The sequence below is a fragment of the Panthera onca genome, chromosome E2, assembly GCF_046562875.1.
Source record: "Panthera onca isolate mPanOnc1 chromosome E2, mPanOnc1 haplotype 2, whole genome shotgun sequence".
Classification (NCBI taxonomy): Eukaryota; Metazoa; Chordata; class Mammalia; order Carnivora; family Felidae; genus Panthera; species Panthera onca.
In genome coordinates, this window is record NC_138353.1 from 14,207,319 (window position 1) to 14,225,846 (window position 18,528).

Consider the following 18,528-nt stretch of genomic DNA (forward strand, 5'->3'; position numbering starts at 1 on the left):
GGCCTGAAGTCCTGCGGGCCCCAGGGACAGTGTGTGTTAGGAGCACGCAGCCTGAGCCCTGCCCGGCACGAATCCAGCTCCGTCACCACCTGGCTGCATGGCTCTGGCCACGTCACTTAAGCTCCTGGTACCTCAGCTTTCTTATCCGTGTAGTGCACACCTCATGGGGTGCTTGTGAGGATTAAGCGACACACACCGGCACAGTGCTGGGGGTGTCTGGTGCGCAGCAGGCACTCTTTAAGTGTCACCTTTGACTAACTGCTCCGGAGCTCCCCAGCTGCGTTTCCTGCCTCTCCGGCCCTCGCTTGCCAGGGCTTACCCAACTGTTTCCTCGCTTCTTAGAGTCTTATCACGAGCAGGATAATAACACTCAGGATCGTGTGGCTTGAAGATGTAGCCGTGTAAAGAGCTTGGCACAGAGCGAGTGCTCCATCAGTATGATTCCTATTCCTGCCTTGGGGACTTAGCCCTTGCTCTTTTCTCTGCTGATTCATCCTTGAGGGCCTGGCTTAAACATCAGTACCTCGGAGAAAGCATCCCTGAAGTCGAGAGGGGTCGAGGCCTCCCTGTCTCCTGTCCACCTGTGCTCCCATCTCTTCCAGAGAATGCAGCACTGTCGTAATTAGGGAATCGTTGGGTGTCATTTACCACGCCAGGTCTGTCTTCCCCACTGGACTGGGAGCCCCCTGAGGGGAGGGCCAAGGCTGTGCTTAGTCACCACTGTTTCCCCAGCACCACCCAGCATGGGGCCAGGGACAGTCGGGACTCAGGAAATGTCTGTTGAGTGAATGAGCAAATTTTTCTTCTCTCATGTTCTCCTGCAGATCTCTGCAAATGGTCTTCTCTCCGTCTTCTCTCCCCCCCACCCTTCTTTATTAGACCCACCTGCCGTTACTTTCAGATCTCATCTCTGAGGTCTCTTGTCCAGGGAGTCTCTCCTGAACTTCAGCCAAGGTCAGGAGTCTTCTCTGGGCCCCACCAGGTCTCTGAATCTCCCCTGTCGTGGCTCTCACCACTGTGTAGCGTGTCACTGTTGGGGATTTCTCCCAATGAGGCCAGGCACAGATGGGGCAGCTCTCCGTGCATGCGTGTTGAGTGACTACATGGCTCACTTGTCCCGTCTCTGACCCCTGCAGCCCACAGGAGTCTTCAGCCGCCTGGGGGCCACCCCAGAGATGGACGAGGATCTGGCTTGGGACAGCGACAATGACAGCAGCAGCTCTGTCCTGCAGTATGCCGGGGTCCTGAAGAAGCTGGGCCGAGGCCCGGCCAAGTCCAGTCCCCAGCCAGCACTGACTGTCAAAGCTAAGGCCACAAGTTCGGCCACAACGGCTGCCACCCCAACACTGCGGCGCCTGGCCCTTTCCTCACGCCCTGGACTCGAGAGGAAACCAGAGTCCCTGTCCAAAGGCAGCATCATCCAGAGACTGGGCAAGGCTGCCCTTGTGCCTGAGGCCCAGGACAGCCAGGTCACGAGCACCAAGAGTAAGTCCTCAGCCGAGGTCAAGGTCACCATTAAGAGGACTCTGGTGGGGCCCCGGGGGAACAGCTCCAGCGAGGGCCTGGGTGCCCAGATGGACCATGCGGGCACAGTGAGCGTGTTCAAAAGACTGGGCCGCAGGACCTTCTAGCCTCTGGGTGGGGCGCAGTCCCCTCTCCAGGCTCCTGGCTCCGGCAGAGGCTCCAGTGAGGGCGCGCCCAACCCTCTGCCGGCTTCTGGATGACACTGCTTGTCTCCCTCGGCATTGGAGCCGTCCCGAGCTTTCTGGGGACTCACCCCAGTTTTCTGAGTCTGAGATGGTCATTGTGACCTGGCCTTGCCGCTCCGGTTTTTCCTTTCTCTCACGTCCTCTGTTCTCTCCTCTCTGACTGTGGCCTTGGCAGGGCACACTCCTCTACCTCTCCCAGAGCCAAGTGCCCTTTTCCCTCCCCCATTCCCCTTCCTGCCTCTCAGCAGCATCTGCTGCCTCAGCCCCAGCTCCTCAGCCTTCCAGTCCCCCAGAGCAGGTGTCACCTGCAGGGGCCGACTTCCCGACTTCCCGACTTCCCCTCGCCCCTCTGCCCCGTCCCCCTGCTACTTTAACTTCTCGGTCTCTCCCTCTCTTCATGCTGTTCATTTCTCTTCTGTTTTCTGTCCCTGTGGCAAGGCCCGACCGTGCGCTGCGTCCTGCCTGACCCTCCTGCGCCTCCGGCCTCCCAGCGGCCCCGTCGACGGTGGCGTCGAGCCTGTAGAGACTGTTAGCCGCCCTCGCTCCCAGACCCTGGGCTGCAGCAGGGCCCCTCTGTTTTCCGGCCCTGGGCGTCTTTTTCTCTGAAAGCCTGTGGCGGGTGGCGAGCAAGGGTCACCGGGAAGGGAGGCCAGTGCCGAGAGAGAAGAAAACAGCTGTTTTAATATATTTTTGTGGCTTTCAAACTGTTTCCCTCCCCTCCTTCAGGGTGAGTCACAGGGTTGTTTTTCACACAAAGCACAATGTGGGTGGGGGTGCCAGTGAGGGGTTGGGCTCTGTCTCTGAAGGTCAAGGCTCCACGTGGGCCATGTCTTTGCTGCAGGCCCCCAGTGGAAGGGAGTAATGGTCACGGTCCCTGTTCAGTTGGGCTTCCTCTCCCCATCAACCAACTGCGGTGGTCCTGTCTCTGTGTCTGTCCCCCCACCGTATATTTCACCTGTGCCTGCCATTCTGCCTGTTGGCAGCTTTCCAGATTGCTGGCTTCCTGGTGAGGCAGCTCCTGCCGATTTGATCACACACCCATTCACTGCTGCACAGCCCCCTACCCTGTGCCAGGCCTGTTTGAGGAGCTAGGGATCCGTTGGGAGCAAGGCAGACAAGCTCCTGCCAGCACGGCTGACCTCTCTGGCCAGGGAGATGGCGGTAAAGTGATCATGCTGTCGGAAGAATAGGAGTGAGGAGCAGAGGCGACCAAGGCCTCTTCAGAAGTTGGGGGTAAGAAGGCCTTTTAAGAGGAGGTGAGGCAAGGGCTGAGCCGGGAACGATCAGAAGCGGCTGCGTGAAGTGCAGGAGGAGAGTGTTCGGCCGAAGACAAGGCCAGGGCAGAGGTTGAGCGAGGAGCAGGGAGAGGCCAGGGGGCCGTCAGGTGTCAGGGGAGCCAGGGGCTGAACGAGGGGCCTGCCATGTAGCACAGGTGGGGGCAGGTGGGCGGGGACCAGGTGACTTAGGGCTTTGTGATTCATGGTGAGGAATTGGACATCTTCCCTACGCTCTGAGAAGTTGGGGAGGGTAAAGCCGGCAAGTGATGGTCTGGATTGCCTTTTGTGAAGATGGCTTTGGTCCCTGTGAGGAGGATAAATTGTCGGGAGGCAGCCGTACAGGAGCTGGGGCAAGAAAGGAAGGTGGTGTGGGGTGACGCGTGGGGAGGAGGAAGGTGAGTGGGCTTCGGTGGAGCAGCGGGCAGCGCGGATGGATGGGAAGCTGGGGTGCGGGGAGCAGGGGTCACCTCGACACCGGAGCATCTAGCCAGAGGTGCCGTTTGTGGAAACCAGGAGGCTGGGGGTAGAGGAGCGGGGGTGGGAGGGCACGTGGCCGCTGGGGCTTGAGGGGGCCACCCGGGGAGCTTCGAGGAGTGACACCAGTCTGAAGGGAGCATAGAGACAGGAGAGGGCCCAGATGGGAATTGGGGGCCCTTTTCCCATTTAGAGACCAGGACTGATAGGATTAGCGGGAGTGGTCTGGGGGTTGGGAGGCCTAAGAGCAGGTGAGCATGAGATTAGACGTCACCCATTTTTTTTTTTTTTATTGTGATAAAATAAACCTAACGTAAACTTGACGATCTTAACCATCTTAAAGTGAGCATCCTGTCCAGTGGCATTAAGTATATTCACACCGTCATATAACCATCATCACCATCGTCCCCACATCTGTGTCGTCTTCCTGAGCTGATTGTCTATTTGTAGTGTTTCGGTTGTGTCGTGTTGGGGGCTACTGTGTGTTGGGCAGCGAGCCAAGCACAGGGCCTGGGTGTGAAGGGTGGGGCTTCAGTGTGAAGGACACGGTAGGGAGGGCTGAGGCTAGACCTTTTCGGGGGACTGTAGGAGGTCGTACCTCAGAAGGACAGCAGCTGTTGGCAGCGGTGATTCCGGAGGCTGCACCCTCCTGGTGGCGCCACAGGGAGGGGCTCACACGCCGCATGCTTTCCCTGCTGCTCTTCAACTCTTGGGGTTTTTTCCCCAGTCATTTCCTCTGGTTCCACCTCATGGACAATTCTAGCAACTGCCAGGGTTCAGAGGAAAAGTTCCGGTTACTAAATTTAAGAGCACTGGATAATTTCTTGATGTGCAATGATGTAAAAAACACGTGTCGCTCACTTACCCACGAAAGGCTCACCTGCGTGAGGATAGTCACGTCACTGTGGCTCTTTATGGAGGCCCAGAGGGGAGTAAGCTGCCCCGCATCTCACCCAGCTGGCAAGTGGCAGGTCAGGGAGCCGACCAGGAACCCTACCTTGTGCTGATTGTGGGTTTGAAACAAGGATCTTTTGGAAAGGGGAGGGTGGGGTCCTAGGATAGTAGTTTTGGATTTTCTCGAGTTATTTACATGCACATGTCCCCCCCCCCCACCCACCCAATCGACTTGTTGTGAAAAGCATTTGCAGCTTTGGGATGCTGTGGCCCATGAGAGTCATGCCCCCTCCTGCCACCGTGTGCTGGGTGGGCCAGACCAGACACCTCCTATGCCTCCTAGCTGCTCCAGAGACACAGTGTGTGTCCCCACTGTTTGACTTGGTGATTCCCCCAAACCAACCCCAGCATCTGGGACCCACAGAAGTGTGTTATTTTTCCTCTGGTTCTATTAAGTATTTTTTTTTTTTAATGTTTATTTATTTTTGAGAGAGAGAGAGACAGAGCATGAATGGTGGGGGAGGGGTAGAGAGAGAGGGAGACACAGAATCCGAAGCAGGCTCCAGGCTCTGAGCTTCAGCACAGAGCCCAACCTGGGGCCTGAACCCACAAGCTGTGAGATCACGACCTGAGCTGAAGTCGGAAGCCCAGCTGACTGAGCCACCCAGGTGCCCCTCTATTAAGTTTTTTTTTGAGCAGAATACTTTCATATGGTTCAAGATTCCAAAGGCTTTATGGTGAAAAGTTTACACACACACACTCATATATATATATACAGGCAGAGGAACATACAGTACACATATACAGGCACACACGCATATTTATGGCCTAATTCACTTCACCAACCCTTTTTGAAAGGGAATTCGGGTTGCTTCCGGTCTCTTACTAGTGTAAGCTGTGCTGCAGTGGGTAAGCTTGTCCCATGTGAAGTCAGGTCAGGGGTGAATATGAAGAATTCCAGTTATATCAATACTTCAGTGCGACTACTGATAATTGGGTCAGTAGGAAATCTGAACCAGGCTCCCCACCCCCTGCCCCAAGATTATTGGCATTCCTCACACGACTTATTCATACACTCATCACCCCATTCCAGAAAGGAATGGAGAGCCGTTGGACTCTTCTGGTTGGAGACCACTGGAGGAAGCAGGTCAGGGAATGCTGAGAACTAGCACCAACCACACCTCTGTGCCAGGAAATACTAAATAAGGGCTTTGGTTAGTTGACAGACTTCCCAAATCCTTAGGGAAAGGGCAGCAGCATGGAGGTCAGGGACTTCCTATTCTCCTCCCATAAACAGATGTCATATGGAGGGACAGGGAACCTAGGGCTCATGCTAAATCATAGAGCCAGATCTGAGCCATTCCCGGTGAAGGATTCTGTTTGGATGGTGGTCTTGGGATGAGGTGACCTCCTTAGCTCACACCAGTAGACGGAAGAGGCGGGATGGGAACTTATAGCACCTGTGGGGGCCAGCCAGCGTCCAGGCAGCCCCACCGCCCCTTCCTCCAGAGTCGGAGCCTGGTGCCACCCAGATGGGCCAGGTATCAGGCTGCGGCGGCCTTGTTTCCTCCTTTCCCTCCTTTGGGGATCTGAGCTGACTTAGACTGGTGAACGCGACTTCTATATACCTCTGTCTTTGAAGGCCTGATGTTTACCTACACAAAACTTCACCTGCTTTGCGAACTCCAGGCCTCTGCAAACTTCATCAAACAGGCGAAGCCTGACCCAGCTGGCAAGTGGGAGGACTAGGTCTGCTGTCAGGAAGCTGGCCAGGAGCCTTGCCTTTTTAAGTTGTTTTTTTTTTTAAGACTTTATTTTTTAGAACAGACTTTATTATTTATTTGTTTTTTTAATTAAAAACATTTTTTTAGTTTATTTATTTATTTTGAGAGAGAGAGAGAGGGAGGGAGCATGCACAAGCAGGGGAGGAGCAGAGAAAGAGGGAGGGAGAGAATCCCATGCAGGCTCCATGTTGTGAGCGCAGAGCCCGAAGTGCACTCAATCCCGTGAACTGTGAGATCACGACCTGAGCTGACATCAAGAGTTGGATGCTCAACCGACTGCCACCCAGGCGCCCCAACAGACTTTATTTTTTAGAACACTTTAGATTTGCAGAAAAATTGAGAAGTGCACTTCTGCCGGCAGACTTCCTGTATACCCCTCCTCCAATTTCCCCTATTATTAACATCTTACATTAGCATGATTTCATGTGTTACAGTGAGTGAACCAATATTGACACATAGGTATTAAATAAAGTCCATAGTTCTTCACATTTCCTTAGCTTTTTCCTTAGTTTTAATATCTTTTTCTGTTCCAGGATAGCATATTACGTTTATGTTGTCGAACACTTGCGTTGACAAATAGGGAATTGTCATGCTTCCTCAGGCCCCTTCTGGTTGTGGCAGTTTTTGATGACCTTGACAGTTTTGAAGAATAGTGGGCAGGTCTATTAGAGATTGTCCCTCAGTTGGGATTTGTCTTTCTCCTTATTAGACCAGGGTTATGTGTTTTTCAGAGGAAGAGCTCCGAGGTAGAGTGCCATTTTATCACATCGTCCGTAGGGTGCATGCTGGCCATGTGATTTACCACGGTCTATGTTAACCTTGGTCACCTGGCTTCATTACCTACTATTTGCCGGATTTCTGCACTGTCAGTTTGCTCTCTCCCTTTCTGTATTGAACTCTTTGAAGGGAAGTCACTCTGCACAGCCCACACCTAAGGAGTACAGGGCTTAGGCTTCACTGCCTTGAGGGCAAAGTGCTGACACAAATTAGAAATAAACCTGGGAGGACGCCTGGGTGGCTCGGTCTGTCGAGCGTCCAACTTCGGCTCAGGTCATGATCTCACAGTTCGTGAGTTCAAGCCCCACATCGGGCTCTGAGCTGTCAGCACAGAGCCTGCTTCATATCCTCTGTCCCCCTCTCTCTCTGCCCCTGCCCTGCTTGCGCTCTCTCTCTAAAAAAAAAAAAAAAAAAAAAAAAAAGCTGGGAATTCTTCTGCAAGGAAGATGTGTCTCTTTTTTCTATTAACTTATTCAGTCATTTATTTTCATCAGTCTGGACTCCTGGGTATATTTATTTTATACTTTGGGTTATATAATCCAATACTACTTGAATTATTTTGTGTTCACATTATTCTAGCTTTGGCATTTGGGGACTCTTTCACTTGGCTCCTGTGTCCTTTGACATACTTCCACTATTGGTCCTAGAGTCCGCCATTTCTCCAAGGAGCCCCAGAATATTTTACCTAGAATGGTAACTGGGAATTGAAACCAAGGCCTAGGCTCGAGATGTGCTCCTTGCCACTGGGGGAGCACCTCCTTTTTAGAAAATGTAATTTTAATATGAAAGGCCAATATATAAAGCATGTTTAAAATAGGAAAATGATAAATATTTATTTGGGATCCATTCATGCAAACAGTAACAAATTCAAAGGCACCAAAAGATACGTACCAGAAGACTGTTTTGTGCCCAGTAGATTAGTAGTAGTCTCCAGTGTTGGGGAAGATTTGGAGTATTGGGAATATGGTACGCTGCTTTTGGGATGTAAGTTGGGATCAACCATTTTGGAAAATAATTTGGTAGGTTGTAATATAAATGAAGATGTTATACTCCCCAACCCAGCAATTACCATTCTGGAGACACTTATACATACAGAGACATGAATAAGAATGTTCATGAGATCACTGTAATCGCATTAACTTGGAAGCAACCCAAATATCCATTAACTGGAGAATGGACAGATTGTGGCATAGTTGTTTCAGTTATCTAATGCACAATGAATCACCTCAAAACTTACCGGCTCAAATCAATAATTATGATCTCGTATGGTTCTGGGGGTTGACTGGACTCAGACCGTGTCACTTGGGGGCTCTCATGGTTGCAGTCAGATGTTGGTTGGGGCTAGTGTCCTCCTGAAAGCTTCCTCGGTTGTTTGGTGGTTAACCAGTATTGGCACTTAGCTCAGACCTCAGGTTGGGCTATCAGCCAGAATGCCTACATACGGCTTCGCCGTGTGGCCTGGGCTTCCTTACAACATGGTGGCTGGGTTCCAACGGCGTGCTGCTGAAGAGAGCCAGGAAAAACCGTATTGCCTTTTCTAACCTAGTATTGCAAGTCACATTGGTTCACTTCCGCCCAGATTCAAGGGGAGGGACCATAGACCCTACCTCTCAATGACAGGAATGTCACTGTCTCATAGTAAGAAGAGCGTGGGGGATGAGCGATTGTTTTGTGGCCATCTGGGCAAATCATACATCAATATAGGATGTACTGTCTGATGTATTGGGTGTGGAATATTATATATCAATGGAAATGAACGAACGTCGCACATATCAATAAGAATAAAGCAAAACACTGAAAAAAATTGCAGAAGAATATGTGTAGTTCTGCAATATGCAAAATATTTACTACTTAAATATTTACTCACTTAACAATTCAATCAGTTTGCTCTTTAAAATGTAGCAAATGTATGAAATGCATAGGATTGACGCACTCCAGATGTGGGAGCATGGTTCCCTCCAGGGGTAGGATGGGATGTGATTGGACCTCACATATGCAACAGCCTAGGAACGGTTGGGGTGCCTGGCTGGCTCAGTTGGGGGAGCATGCGACTCTTGATCTCGGGGTCGTGAGTTCAAGCCCCAAGTTGGGGTATAGAAATTACTTAAAAATAAAATCTTAAAAAACGAAAACAGTATAGGAATGGTTTTTAAAGCTGGGTGGTGGGCACACAGGTGTTTGTTGTGTTATTCTTTATATGTTTTTGGTATCTCTTAAGAATTAAAAAACAACAATTCTCTCTCCTACTCTGGGTCATCAGTTCCACTCTCCAGAGGCAGTGGGTGTTACTGGGGTTATGTGTCCTTCCAGAAGTATTTCATTTGCAAACATAACTCTGTTTTCCCACTCAGATGGTCGCATATATGGCAGTTTTGCGCTTTGCTCTTTTCACTAATATATCCTGGAGATCATTTCATATCAATACATGACAAGCTTCTTTAAACACACACACACACACACACACACACACACACACACACACACACACACACACTGGGGTGCCTGGGTGGCTCAGTTGGTTGAGCGTCCAACTCGATTTCGGCCTCGGTCTTGATCTTTGGGTTGTGGGATTGAGCCCCGTGTCGGACTCTGTGCTGAGTGTGGAACCTGCTCGGAATTGTCGCTCTCTCTGTCTCCTCTGCCCCTCCCCCCCCACCCCGCTCTCTCTCTCTCACATTAAAACACACACACATACTTTATTGAGATATAACGCACATCCATTCACTCATTTAAAGCACACAATTAGCGGCGCCTAGGTGGCTCAGTCGGTTGGGCGTCTGACTTTGGCCTAGGTCATGATCTCACGGTTCGTGGGTTTGAGCCCCACGTCGGGCTCTGTGCTGACAGCTCAGAGCCCGGAGCCTGCTTTGAATTCTGTGTCTCCCTCTCTCTCTGCCCCTTCTCTACTCATGCTATGTCTCTATCTCTCAAAAAAAATAAACAAACATTGGAAAAAAATAAAGCGCACAGTTCGATGGCTTTTAGTTACTCACAGAGTTGTGCATCCATCACTAGAATTCCAGGATGTTTTCATTACTCCGGAGAGAAAGCCCACACCCCTTAACCATGATTCTCCAAGTCCTCCCACACTCTGCCCCCCGGCTCCAGGCCCGTGGCCACCACTAATCTGTCTGTAGATTTACCTTTACTAAACATTTCGTGTAAACAGAACCATACAGTACGCGGCCGCCCCGTCTGGCTTCTTTCACTTAGCCTGTTTCTGACATTCATCCATGTTACACCATAGATCTTCCATTGTATTCCATTTTGAAACAATTGATGAGTGATGTTGCAGTGTATGAGTTCCCACATCTCGTTTACCAAGATGACAGACATTGAGGTGGTTGCCGCTTTGGGGCTGTTATGAATACTAAGGCTCTGAACACTCGTGTATGAGTGTGTGAGTGGACATGTTTGCTCTTGGGTATATACCTAGGAGTTGAATTGCTGGGCAGTGTGTTAATTGTATTTTAACCACTTGAACTGCTGGGCTGTTTTCCAAAGCTTCCTTTTAAAGTAGCTGCACGATACTCCCTTGTGTGGATGTACCTTGATGTACTTAACCAGTCCCTTACTGTGGACACTTAGGGCTTTCCAGGTCTTCTTCTATCACAGTCAGTGCCTCTAGTTTGCACTGAATTTTGCTTACGTGCGGACATATCCATTGGGCCAATACCTAAGACTTAAATTGCAGGGGCAAAGGGAATGTACCTATGTTTTATAAGTTTGAATTTATGCTATTCGTGTAATTACAAGTACGTATCGAGAACGATCAGATTCGTGTGAGGAACATTCCAATTTTTCCTCCAGTGTTAATGGCCAGCAGGTGCAGTCACCTTAGAACCAGCATCCACTGGATTTCCCAGTTTTATTTTGGTTAAACCTTGCATACTACGGGACCGACGTTGGCATAGATGTGACATCAAGTTGAGGCAGGTGTTCAGAGCACATAAACCTACATTCATTTTTTCCAACGTTTCCCCTAAATCTTCCTTCTCTGGTCCCTCATATTTAGTGCAGTGCTTGCTCCTAAATGGTCATTGTAGCATATCGTGGCTATCGTTTGGCCTTCTTGATGGCCTGTGAAGGTTAAAAGCATGAGCTCTGCGGCTGTGTGATCTTGGGCAAGTTACTCAGCCTCTCTGTGCTTACTTCTTCTCCACTGAGATGGGAGTAATAGTAGCATCTGCCTCACAGAATAACCGGGAAGGGCTTCACAGAGCCTTGGCACTGGTTGCCATCTAATTTCATCTCTGAAATTGGTGACTTTCAGCACCACTACTTAAAGAACTCTTTCACACGTTCTCACTGGCTACAAAGAGAGCTTTTTGAGTAACTATTTAATGTAATTGTAAACCTCTAGGAAAGTAGCAAGAATGGTCTAAGGGATTTCTGAATATGCTTTATCTGGACTTGCCAGTTGTTGGCTCCATTTGTCTTATCGTTCCCTCTTCCCTGTCCCCCCTCTCCACAGGCATATACACACACACACACACACACACACGCATACGCACACATACATACATATATGGATGTTGTGTTTTGAAGCGTTTGAAAGTTAAGTTGGAGAACGTCATGGCCCTTAACCTCCTAATTCCCCGGTGTGTATTCCCCCAAAACAAGAACATTCTCTTCCATAAGCACAGTATAACTATCCAAACCAAGACATTTAACATACAAGACTCATCTAACTTCAATCATACTTCAATTTTATCAGCTGTCCCAATAATGCTCCTTATGGCCATTCTTCCCACTGGCTCACAATCCAATTCTGGATCATGTGTTGCATTTAGCTGTCACAGTTTTCTTGTAAACAGAGAATGTTTAAATAACGGCACCAAGGAAGGCCCCCCTCTTGCTCCTGGAAGGCTCCATGCCTGCAAGCAGGAATGGCCAGTTCATGTGGCGCCATCTTGTGGCAACAGCGGGAATAGGTTATAAACCACTGCGTTGGGCAGCTGTGAAATGATTCCCTCCTTGGTGCCCTAAAACATTAGGTGATATTCGTATCATCCCAATTTTTATTAATCATGTAGGACACTATGTTTTAAGCATTTCGCTGTTTCAAATCCATATACTTCCGCATAAAATGAGACTTATTTTCTCAAGTCTGGACCCAGACGGGTGAAGCACAGCGCTCTGTCTAAAAGTAGGGGCTTGGCCTGAGACACCTGTGGGAACGGATCTGGCCGCCACAACATTCCAGCGGTGTGGTATTTGGTAAGAGACTTCTCCTCCTTGCGCCTATGTTTATTTCTGCAAAATAAGCCTTACAGAGACTTCCACCTGTGGGAACATTTAACAAGGTCATGGGTATAGTTCTTAGCAATGTACCTGATAGGTGGGAATTCATTCATAAAGGTTAAGAGATGATTATTATTCAAGCTTTTGTTAGTGGACAAGTTTAGACCTGAAGTCAAATTCACCCCATTTGCTATAACCTTCTTAATCAAAACCACATTCAGTCAACAAGTATTTTACTGATCCCCAAGTCCTAACTATGTGCCAGGCATTGTTCTAGGAGGTAGGGATACCGTGGTGCCACCCAAGCCAAGGTAGTCACCTTCGGGGGCAAATTTCTATTCTGGTTTTGAGGAAAGACAGCTACACGAGCAACAAGAATAGTGTTGAGTGTTAGGTGCTAGGTAGGGAATTCAAATGTGCTACAGAAATAGTAACGGTGTGGCTCTTTTGGATTTGGGTTGGCCAGGGAAAGCCTCTCTAGGTGAGGTGAGATTTGGACCGAGTTCTGAAAGACAAGAAAGAGCCAGTCATGCAAACATGAGGATCCGGGGAGTGAACAGTCCAGGCCAAAGAACAGCAAGTGAAACAGCCCTGAGGTGGGAACAAGCTTGTTTTTTTTGGAGGGGCAGAGGTTACCGTGTCTAGGACATGGTGGTCAAGGGCAAGGTAGGCAGGGGTAGCTCGCATAGGGCCCTGATGAAGCCTTCAGCTTTTATTCCACGTGGGATGGGAAGCCATTTGTGTGTTCAGATCAGGTGGAAAAAGTGTTCAATCTTTCTAAGAGTAGAAAAAGCTTCGTCCCATGGTCTGCGTATAAGTGCATTAGCTTCGCGTGACCACTTAAACGTTTTGGGAATCTCTGATGTGTTAAAAAGTCGAATGGGCACGATGCATGGTGACTTCCATTACAATTTTTGAAACAGAAACATATTTTACAAAGAGGAAACCGGAACCAACATTTACAGAATCCCTGAGGCTTATCTGTACTTCTGCCAACCACTTAAAATCACTCTAATAAGATCTTCCCAAACAGTAGCATCGCTGGGCTTAGTATTCTGGCTGAGGAGTCAGAGATATTTCAACATTTCTGTATAACGTGGGAAACTCTTTTAAAGAAAACCTTTTTTTATCTTTTATTTTTTTTATTTAAAAAATATTTTTTTTAACGTTTATTTATTTTTGAGACAGAGAGAGACAGAGCATGAACGGGGGAGGGGCAGAGAGAGAGGGAGACACAGAATCCGAAGCAGGCTCCAGGCTCTGAGCCATCAGCCCGGAGCCCGACGCGGGGCTCGAACTCACAGACCGTGAGATCGTGACCTGAGTTGAAGTCGGACGCTTAACCGACTGAGCCACCCAGAAGCCCCCCCCCCCACTTTTTTTTTAAACAGTTCCAGACTTCTTTGAGAATCTGATCAGTGCTATGGACTTTCTCCCTGAAAATGCTCTGCTTAAGATGAAGAAGGGGGTACATCTGAGTCCTCTTGGAATCCTCTCTAGATTCCCCGTGTGACAGGGAGGGCTCCCCCTTGTGGCCAGATCCACCACTGCCATAGACTCCCCGCCCCCCCCCCCCCCCCCCCCCCCCCCCCCCGCATGGGGAAGGAGTGGAAGCTCCCCATTTGGGGCTACTAAAGAGGTTCTTTCTGGCTGGCCCATGCACTGGCAGCCCAATCTCTGATAAGGGTTGAAATGAACTCTAGGGCCTGATTTCTGCTCTCTGGGGACAAGAGGGGATTTGGAGGAGATACCCTCTCCTTCCCTCAGGGAAGGGTTTGGCTTTTTGTTTTTGTTTTTTAATGTTTGTTTATTTTTGAGAGAGAGAGAGGAAGGGGCAGAGAGAGGGGGAGAAAGGATCCCAAGTGGGCTCTGTGCTGACAGCAGAAAGCCTGATATGGGACTCGTTGGGACTCAAACTCACGAACCAGAGCCTACGGAGCTACTCAAGGAAGGATCCTTAATCACTGTTTTCAGATTCAAGAGGCCTTTGGGCAGCCTTCAGATGAGAAGCTACTGGCCCATCTCCCCAGAAGTGCTTGTGCCGCCCATATTTACAGTTATAGGCAGGGAATTTGCTGAATAGATGAAAGGGTATAGAATGATTTGGGGTTTTAGGGAATTTTTTCCTCAATCACCCTTGATTTGGAAATTGAGAGACTGAAGCCCCCAAATTAAGATAATTAAGAAGCAAGATGGGGCAGAAACAGGGCTATCACTTCCCATTTTATAGCATGATATGAATTCAAAGCACAGACTCTTGTATCAGACTGCTTGGGTTCAAATCCTGCCTTACCCCTAAAGTGTCCTGGGATCCTGAGCAAGCCCTTTAATTTGCACCTAACCTCCAAGATTGTGTTGACAGCAATAGGACAGCATTGGTGGGACTGTGTCAAGAACAGAAACTGGCCTGTTACAATTGCTAAATAAATTTTTTTTAATGTTTATTCATTTTTGACAGAGAGAACGCGCGCGTGCGTGAGCTCAAGCGGGGGGGAGGGGGCAGAGAGAGAGGGAGACACAGAATCCAAAGCAGGCTCCAGGCTCTGCGCTGTCAGCACAAAGCCTGACGCCGGGCTCAAACTCGCGAACTGTGAGATCATGACCTGAGTTGAAGTCAGACAACCGACTGAGTCACCCAGGGGCCCCTAAATAAATTCTATTGATACTGTTTTGCAGTGAAGAAAGGCAGGCTCAGAGAAGTGAAATTATTTTGACAGGAAAGGATGCAGGAAGAGCAGGATTAGAACTAGGGCCTATCTCCAAAGCCATTGAGTGTTGTTCACCCCCAAACCAGTGTTTTTCAAACTGAAAGGCAAGACCCTGTAGAGGGTCAGAAAATCAGTTCAGCAGGGCCTCAAAAAGCACTGAAAAAAAAAAAAAAAAATCCGAGTGTATGGTGCCTATGAGTAAATAGTATTTGATGGCACTTACATTTCATACAGGTATCTATCTATCTATCTATCTATCTATCTATCTACAGGTAAGTATACCTATGTGTGTACTAGGTCATTACTCTTGACTACTGATACCCCAAGGAGTTTGTACACAAGGCTTCAGTGAGATCCTCCATGTGTTGTAAACCATCCCAGGAGGGACAGGGGTTCCAGTTAGCTCAAGGAAGACTCAGAAATAGGGGAATGGGCCATGAACTGTTGGGCATGGAAAGGGGCAAAGAGGGTAGGCCACAGTAATCTTGAATCTAGATGAGAGCGGAAGGGTTAATTATTGAAACAAAAAATCCGCAAGAGCATACTCTGTGCCAGAACTTTGGCTGGGCAGTGTTAGCTACACAGTGATGACTGGGACGGTCCCGGTCTTTTCCCTGGTGGGGCACTCTGTGCAGTGGAGGAGACAGACCTATCACCAGACGGTAAGACACTAAAATGGTCAGGGCTGTGATGGGGGAAGCCCATGAATAAGGAATACAGAACAGCAAGTTCCAAGCTGAAAACCCATTAGCTGAGGTCGAGTTCCAGTATTAGGTTTACCTCTGGGGAACCTAAGGCCCACCTCTGAGCCGTACTTGCTTCTGCATCACTCTCACAGACTTAGGTGGACCTAAGATTTTTCACTTCCCAGCTAGGCCTCCTAGAAGTATGCACTAACCAATGTGTTACTTGCCAAGCTCCGTGGCACACTGGAACCCAAACTGAGGACAGCAGGCCCTACCCAACCTATGAGAAAGTTCTGGGAGACAGATGTCTCATAGGGCCTAGTACACTAGCTAGCAAGTGGGCCAGGATCTGTGCAAAGCTCTTTTCTTACAGGGCGATTTTAAGGCCTTTGCAGGCCCAAATTACCCCATAAAAGTCCAATCCCTACTTAACTGCACATACTGTATATGATGAGCAGGTAGGGTTAGTATTTGGAGTCACAGAATGTTTAATTGATATAAAGTGTTCTGTTTAACATTAAAAAGTCCAATAGCTTGGTGACACAGCTCTGTTTCTATTTTGCAGATGTGGATTCAGAGGCACAGAAAACCGGTCAAGTCTTCTGCCTACAATCACCAGCAAGGGAATGAATGCAAAGCTGGGTTTGTGAGGCTTCAGAGCCTATACTCATCATGAGGGGACACACTGAAAAGACAACTCTCAAAACCCCCGCTCCGGGGCTCTTTAAGAGCCTCGGAACTGGGAGGAAAGGCGAGATCACAGTAAAGCGAGATCAAAGCGTATGTAAATAAAGACCAGGGGCTGCCGGGAAGTATCACTGCGGCGAGACATTAGGGAAAGCGGGTGTCAGAGTCCTACTGCGCCTGCGCCATCCTGTCTCTTCTTTCCGTCGGGCGCTTGCGCGTGGCACCTCGGTAACCCACATCGACCCAAACTTGCCTACTGTACGCATGCGTCCTGCTCTGAGTCAGCCTCTTGCCCTTTCTTGCGCTTGCGCTCTAGCGCTCTCCGAGTTCATCTCTCGCTCTTTGACGTCAGTTCCTGTTTGTGGCGGGAGAGGGCGGTATTTCCGGCCAGAGGGTGGGAGGGGGCGGTAAGCGGGGGCCGGGGGGAGGGGGCGGGGGGGCCGCGCCGCGCGAGCCGTTGGGCCTGGCTCGGAGAAGGCGTTGCCGCTGCCGCTGCAGTTGCCGCCGCCAGGAAACACAAGGAGCGGGACCAAGCGCAGCGTGGCGATGGGCGGGAGTAGGGCCCCGCCGGAAAGGCTGGGCGGCCGCCGGTGACAGGTGAGTGCGCCAGCGCGTGTCCCCGAGTGCCTCCCCCCCACGATGGTCGCGTCCGGACCCCCCGCAGTGCGGCACTGGGCCGTACCACCAGTGCCCGCCGGGCGGGGACCGCGGTCCTCGGAGGCCCCCCTTCCGGAACTGAGTTGGGGGCGGACGCGCCGGGGGCGGTCAGACTAGCCCTGAGGGGCCGGGGGCGGGGGCGGCCGGCCGTACCACTGAGGCGGCGCGGGGGGGGGGGGGGCACACCAAAGTGCGTTGACCGAACCACTGAAGAGCTGGAGGCTGAGGCAGTGGGATGGGAAAGGAGAGCCCGACCGGTGTGCGTGCCTTACCGAGTGTAGGGGGCCGTACCTATTCGGGGCTGTGGGAGCAGTTCCTTGAGCGTGTTTGGGGGAGGTGGGGGAACTGCTGGGGAGGGAGCCGTACCAAGTGCGGCCGGGGTAGCGCCTTGTGGGTTATACCACTGAAGTGCTGGCGGGGGGGCATCCCGAGAGCGTGGAGGAGCTCTGTATCAAAGGAGGAGGGTTGTGCTGTTTATAATCTTTGAGAGGACGGGCGGGGGTGGGGGACAGCCCCCAGTGGGTGTTCTGTGGAGTATCTTGGGAGGGCTGTAACGCGGAGTGTTGAGGAAGGGCTTCTGCCTCCCGAGTTTGGTGGGTGGGGCTTGGGGGTTTACCCTGAGCTAGAGCACGGAGGATCGCTGTTGAACTTGTTGATGACTTTGGGGGGAAATTGTATGGTCACTGGGATTGTTGTTTGGTCACTGGGACTGTTGTCTGCCGCAGAACCTTTTCATGTTATTAAGCTTTATTTTAAGGTGTGTGGGGTACCCCTGGAGCAAATCCTTTGATTCTGTGGGCAGGAGATGTCTTGGAAGCCACTGTCTGAAGGTTCCTGAGCTTTCTGCTCCGTATTAGGGAGGGGAGGAGGTACTGAGCTTAGATTTGAGGAGCCATGTCCGCTGGATCTGCTTGGTAAGCCTTAGGAGGAAGGAGTGTTTAGAAGAACACCTTTTCTGACAAAGCAAGGTGGCTGGGGACATCTTGATCCTTGGGATTCTGCAGACCCGCATCCTCTCATTTGGTGGCCGCTTGGGCTCAGCAAGAGGCCTCTGCTAGAGTAATCAGGTGGGTCCTCTGTGGTCTGCCTTTCAACCTTGTTCACTTTTCTCCTCACAGAGAAGCACTGGGAGTTCAGTCCTGGCCAGACCTTGTGGTGGGGGTGGGGGTGGGGGTGCAGATGAGCCAGGTGCCCATCAGGCCAATGCAGATCATGGTGGGCTCCTCCATCCTGGCCACGAGGCTGTTTGTGTCTCCCCTAGGGTAGCTGTACAGCCTTCTGTCGCGTGCCATGTTTACGCTCCCCACCAGGCGATAACAGTTGGCTTCACCATTAGGCGGCCGTGAGGCTGAGTGCTGTTTTCCCAGCTGTTCCTCTCTGCATAGGCCAAGGGGATTTGGGCGGGGGGACCCTGGCCCAGCCTGACCCTTCAGATTTCTCTGAAGGACTTCGGGTAGCCAAATCCCCCACAGATCTAGTTTCTCACTGTGGTCACTGGGTGGGTGCTTGGAGCCACTGCCCCTGCTCCCTAGGCCAACTTGTGACCTTGGCTTTCCTGGTAACCTTTGTCCTGGGTCTGGAGTTCCCGGGAGGGCTGGCTGTAGTCCCTGATTGACCTGGCTAACGTGGGC

General features: G+C 50.5%; 2 protein-coding genes and 1 long non-coding RNA gene across 11 annotated transcripts in view; 2 read left to right on the forward strand and 1 right to left on the reverse strand.

Moving 5' to 3' along the window:
• CE2H19orf47 (chromosome E2 C19orf47 homolog) overlaps positions 1–16,331 on the forward strand; it is a 36,405-nt gene extending 20,074 nt beyond the window's left edge. For 5 of the 8 annotated variants that reach the window (XM_078438435.2, XM_060651131.3, XM_060651132.3 and 2 more), the window contains one exon: positions 1,137–9,877. In XM_078438435.2, the coding sequence (XP_078294561.1) occupies positions 1,137–1,631 (495 nt within the window). In that variant the 3' untranslated portion in view covers positions 1,632–9,877. Of the gene's footprint in view, positions 1–1,136; positions 9,878–16,118 lie in introns of those variants that run through there. The other 3 variants (XM_060651128.3, XM_060651129.3, XM_060651130.3) reach the window with 2 other exon arrangements.
• On the reverse strand, positions 15,593–17,364 carry LOC132690564 (uncharacterized). The gene is made up of 3 exons (XR_009615433.3): positions 17,170–17,364; positions 16,490–16,595; positions 15,593–16,155 (listed from the first exon to the last, which is right to left on the reverse strand). It is a non-coding gene; the product is annotated as an uncharacterized LOC132690564 (long non-coding RNA).
• AKT2 (AKT serine/threonine kinase 2) overlaps positions 16,664–18,528 on the forward strand; it is a 48,450-nt gene continuing 46,585 nt past the window's right edge. For both annotated transcript variants that reach the window (XM_078438437.2, XM_060651134.3), the window contains exon 1: positions 16,664–16,837. The gene's annotated coding sequence lies outside the window, so the exon portion shown is untranslated. The remainder of the gene's footprint in view (positions 16,838–18,528) is intronic.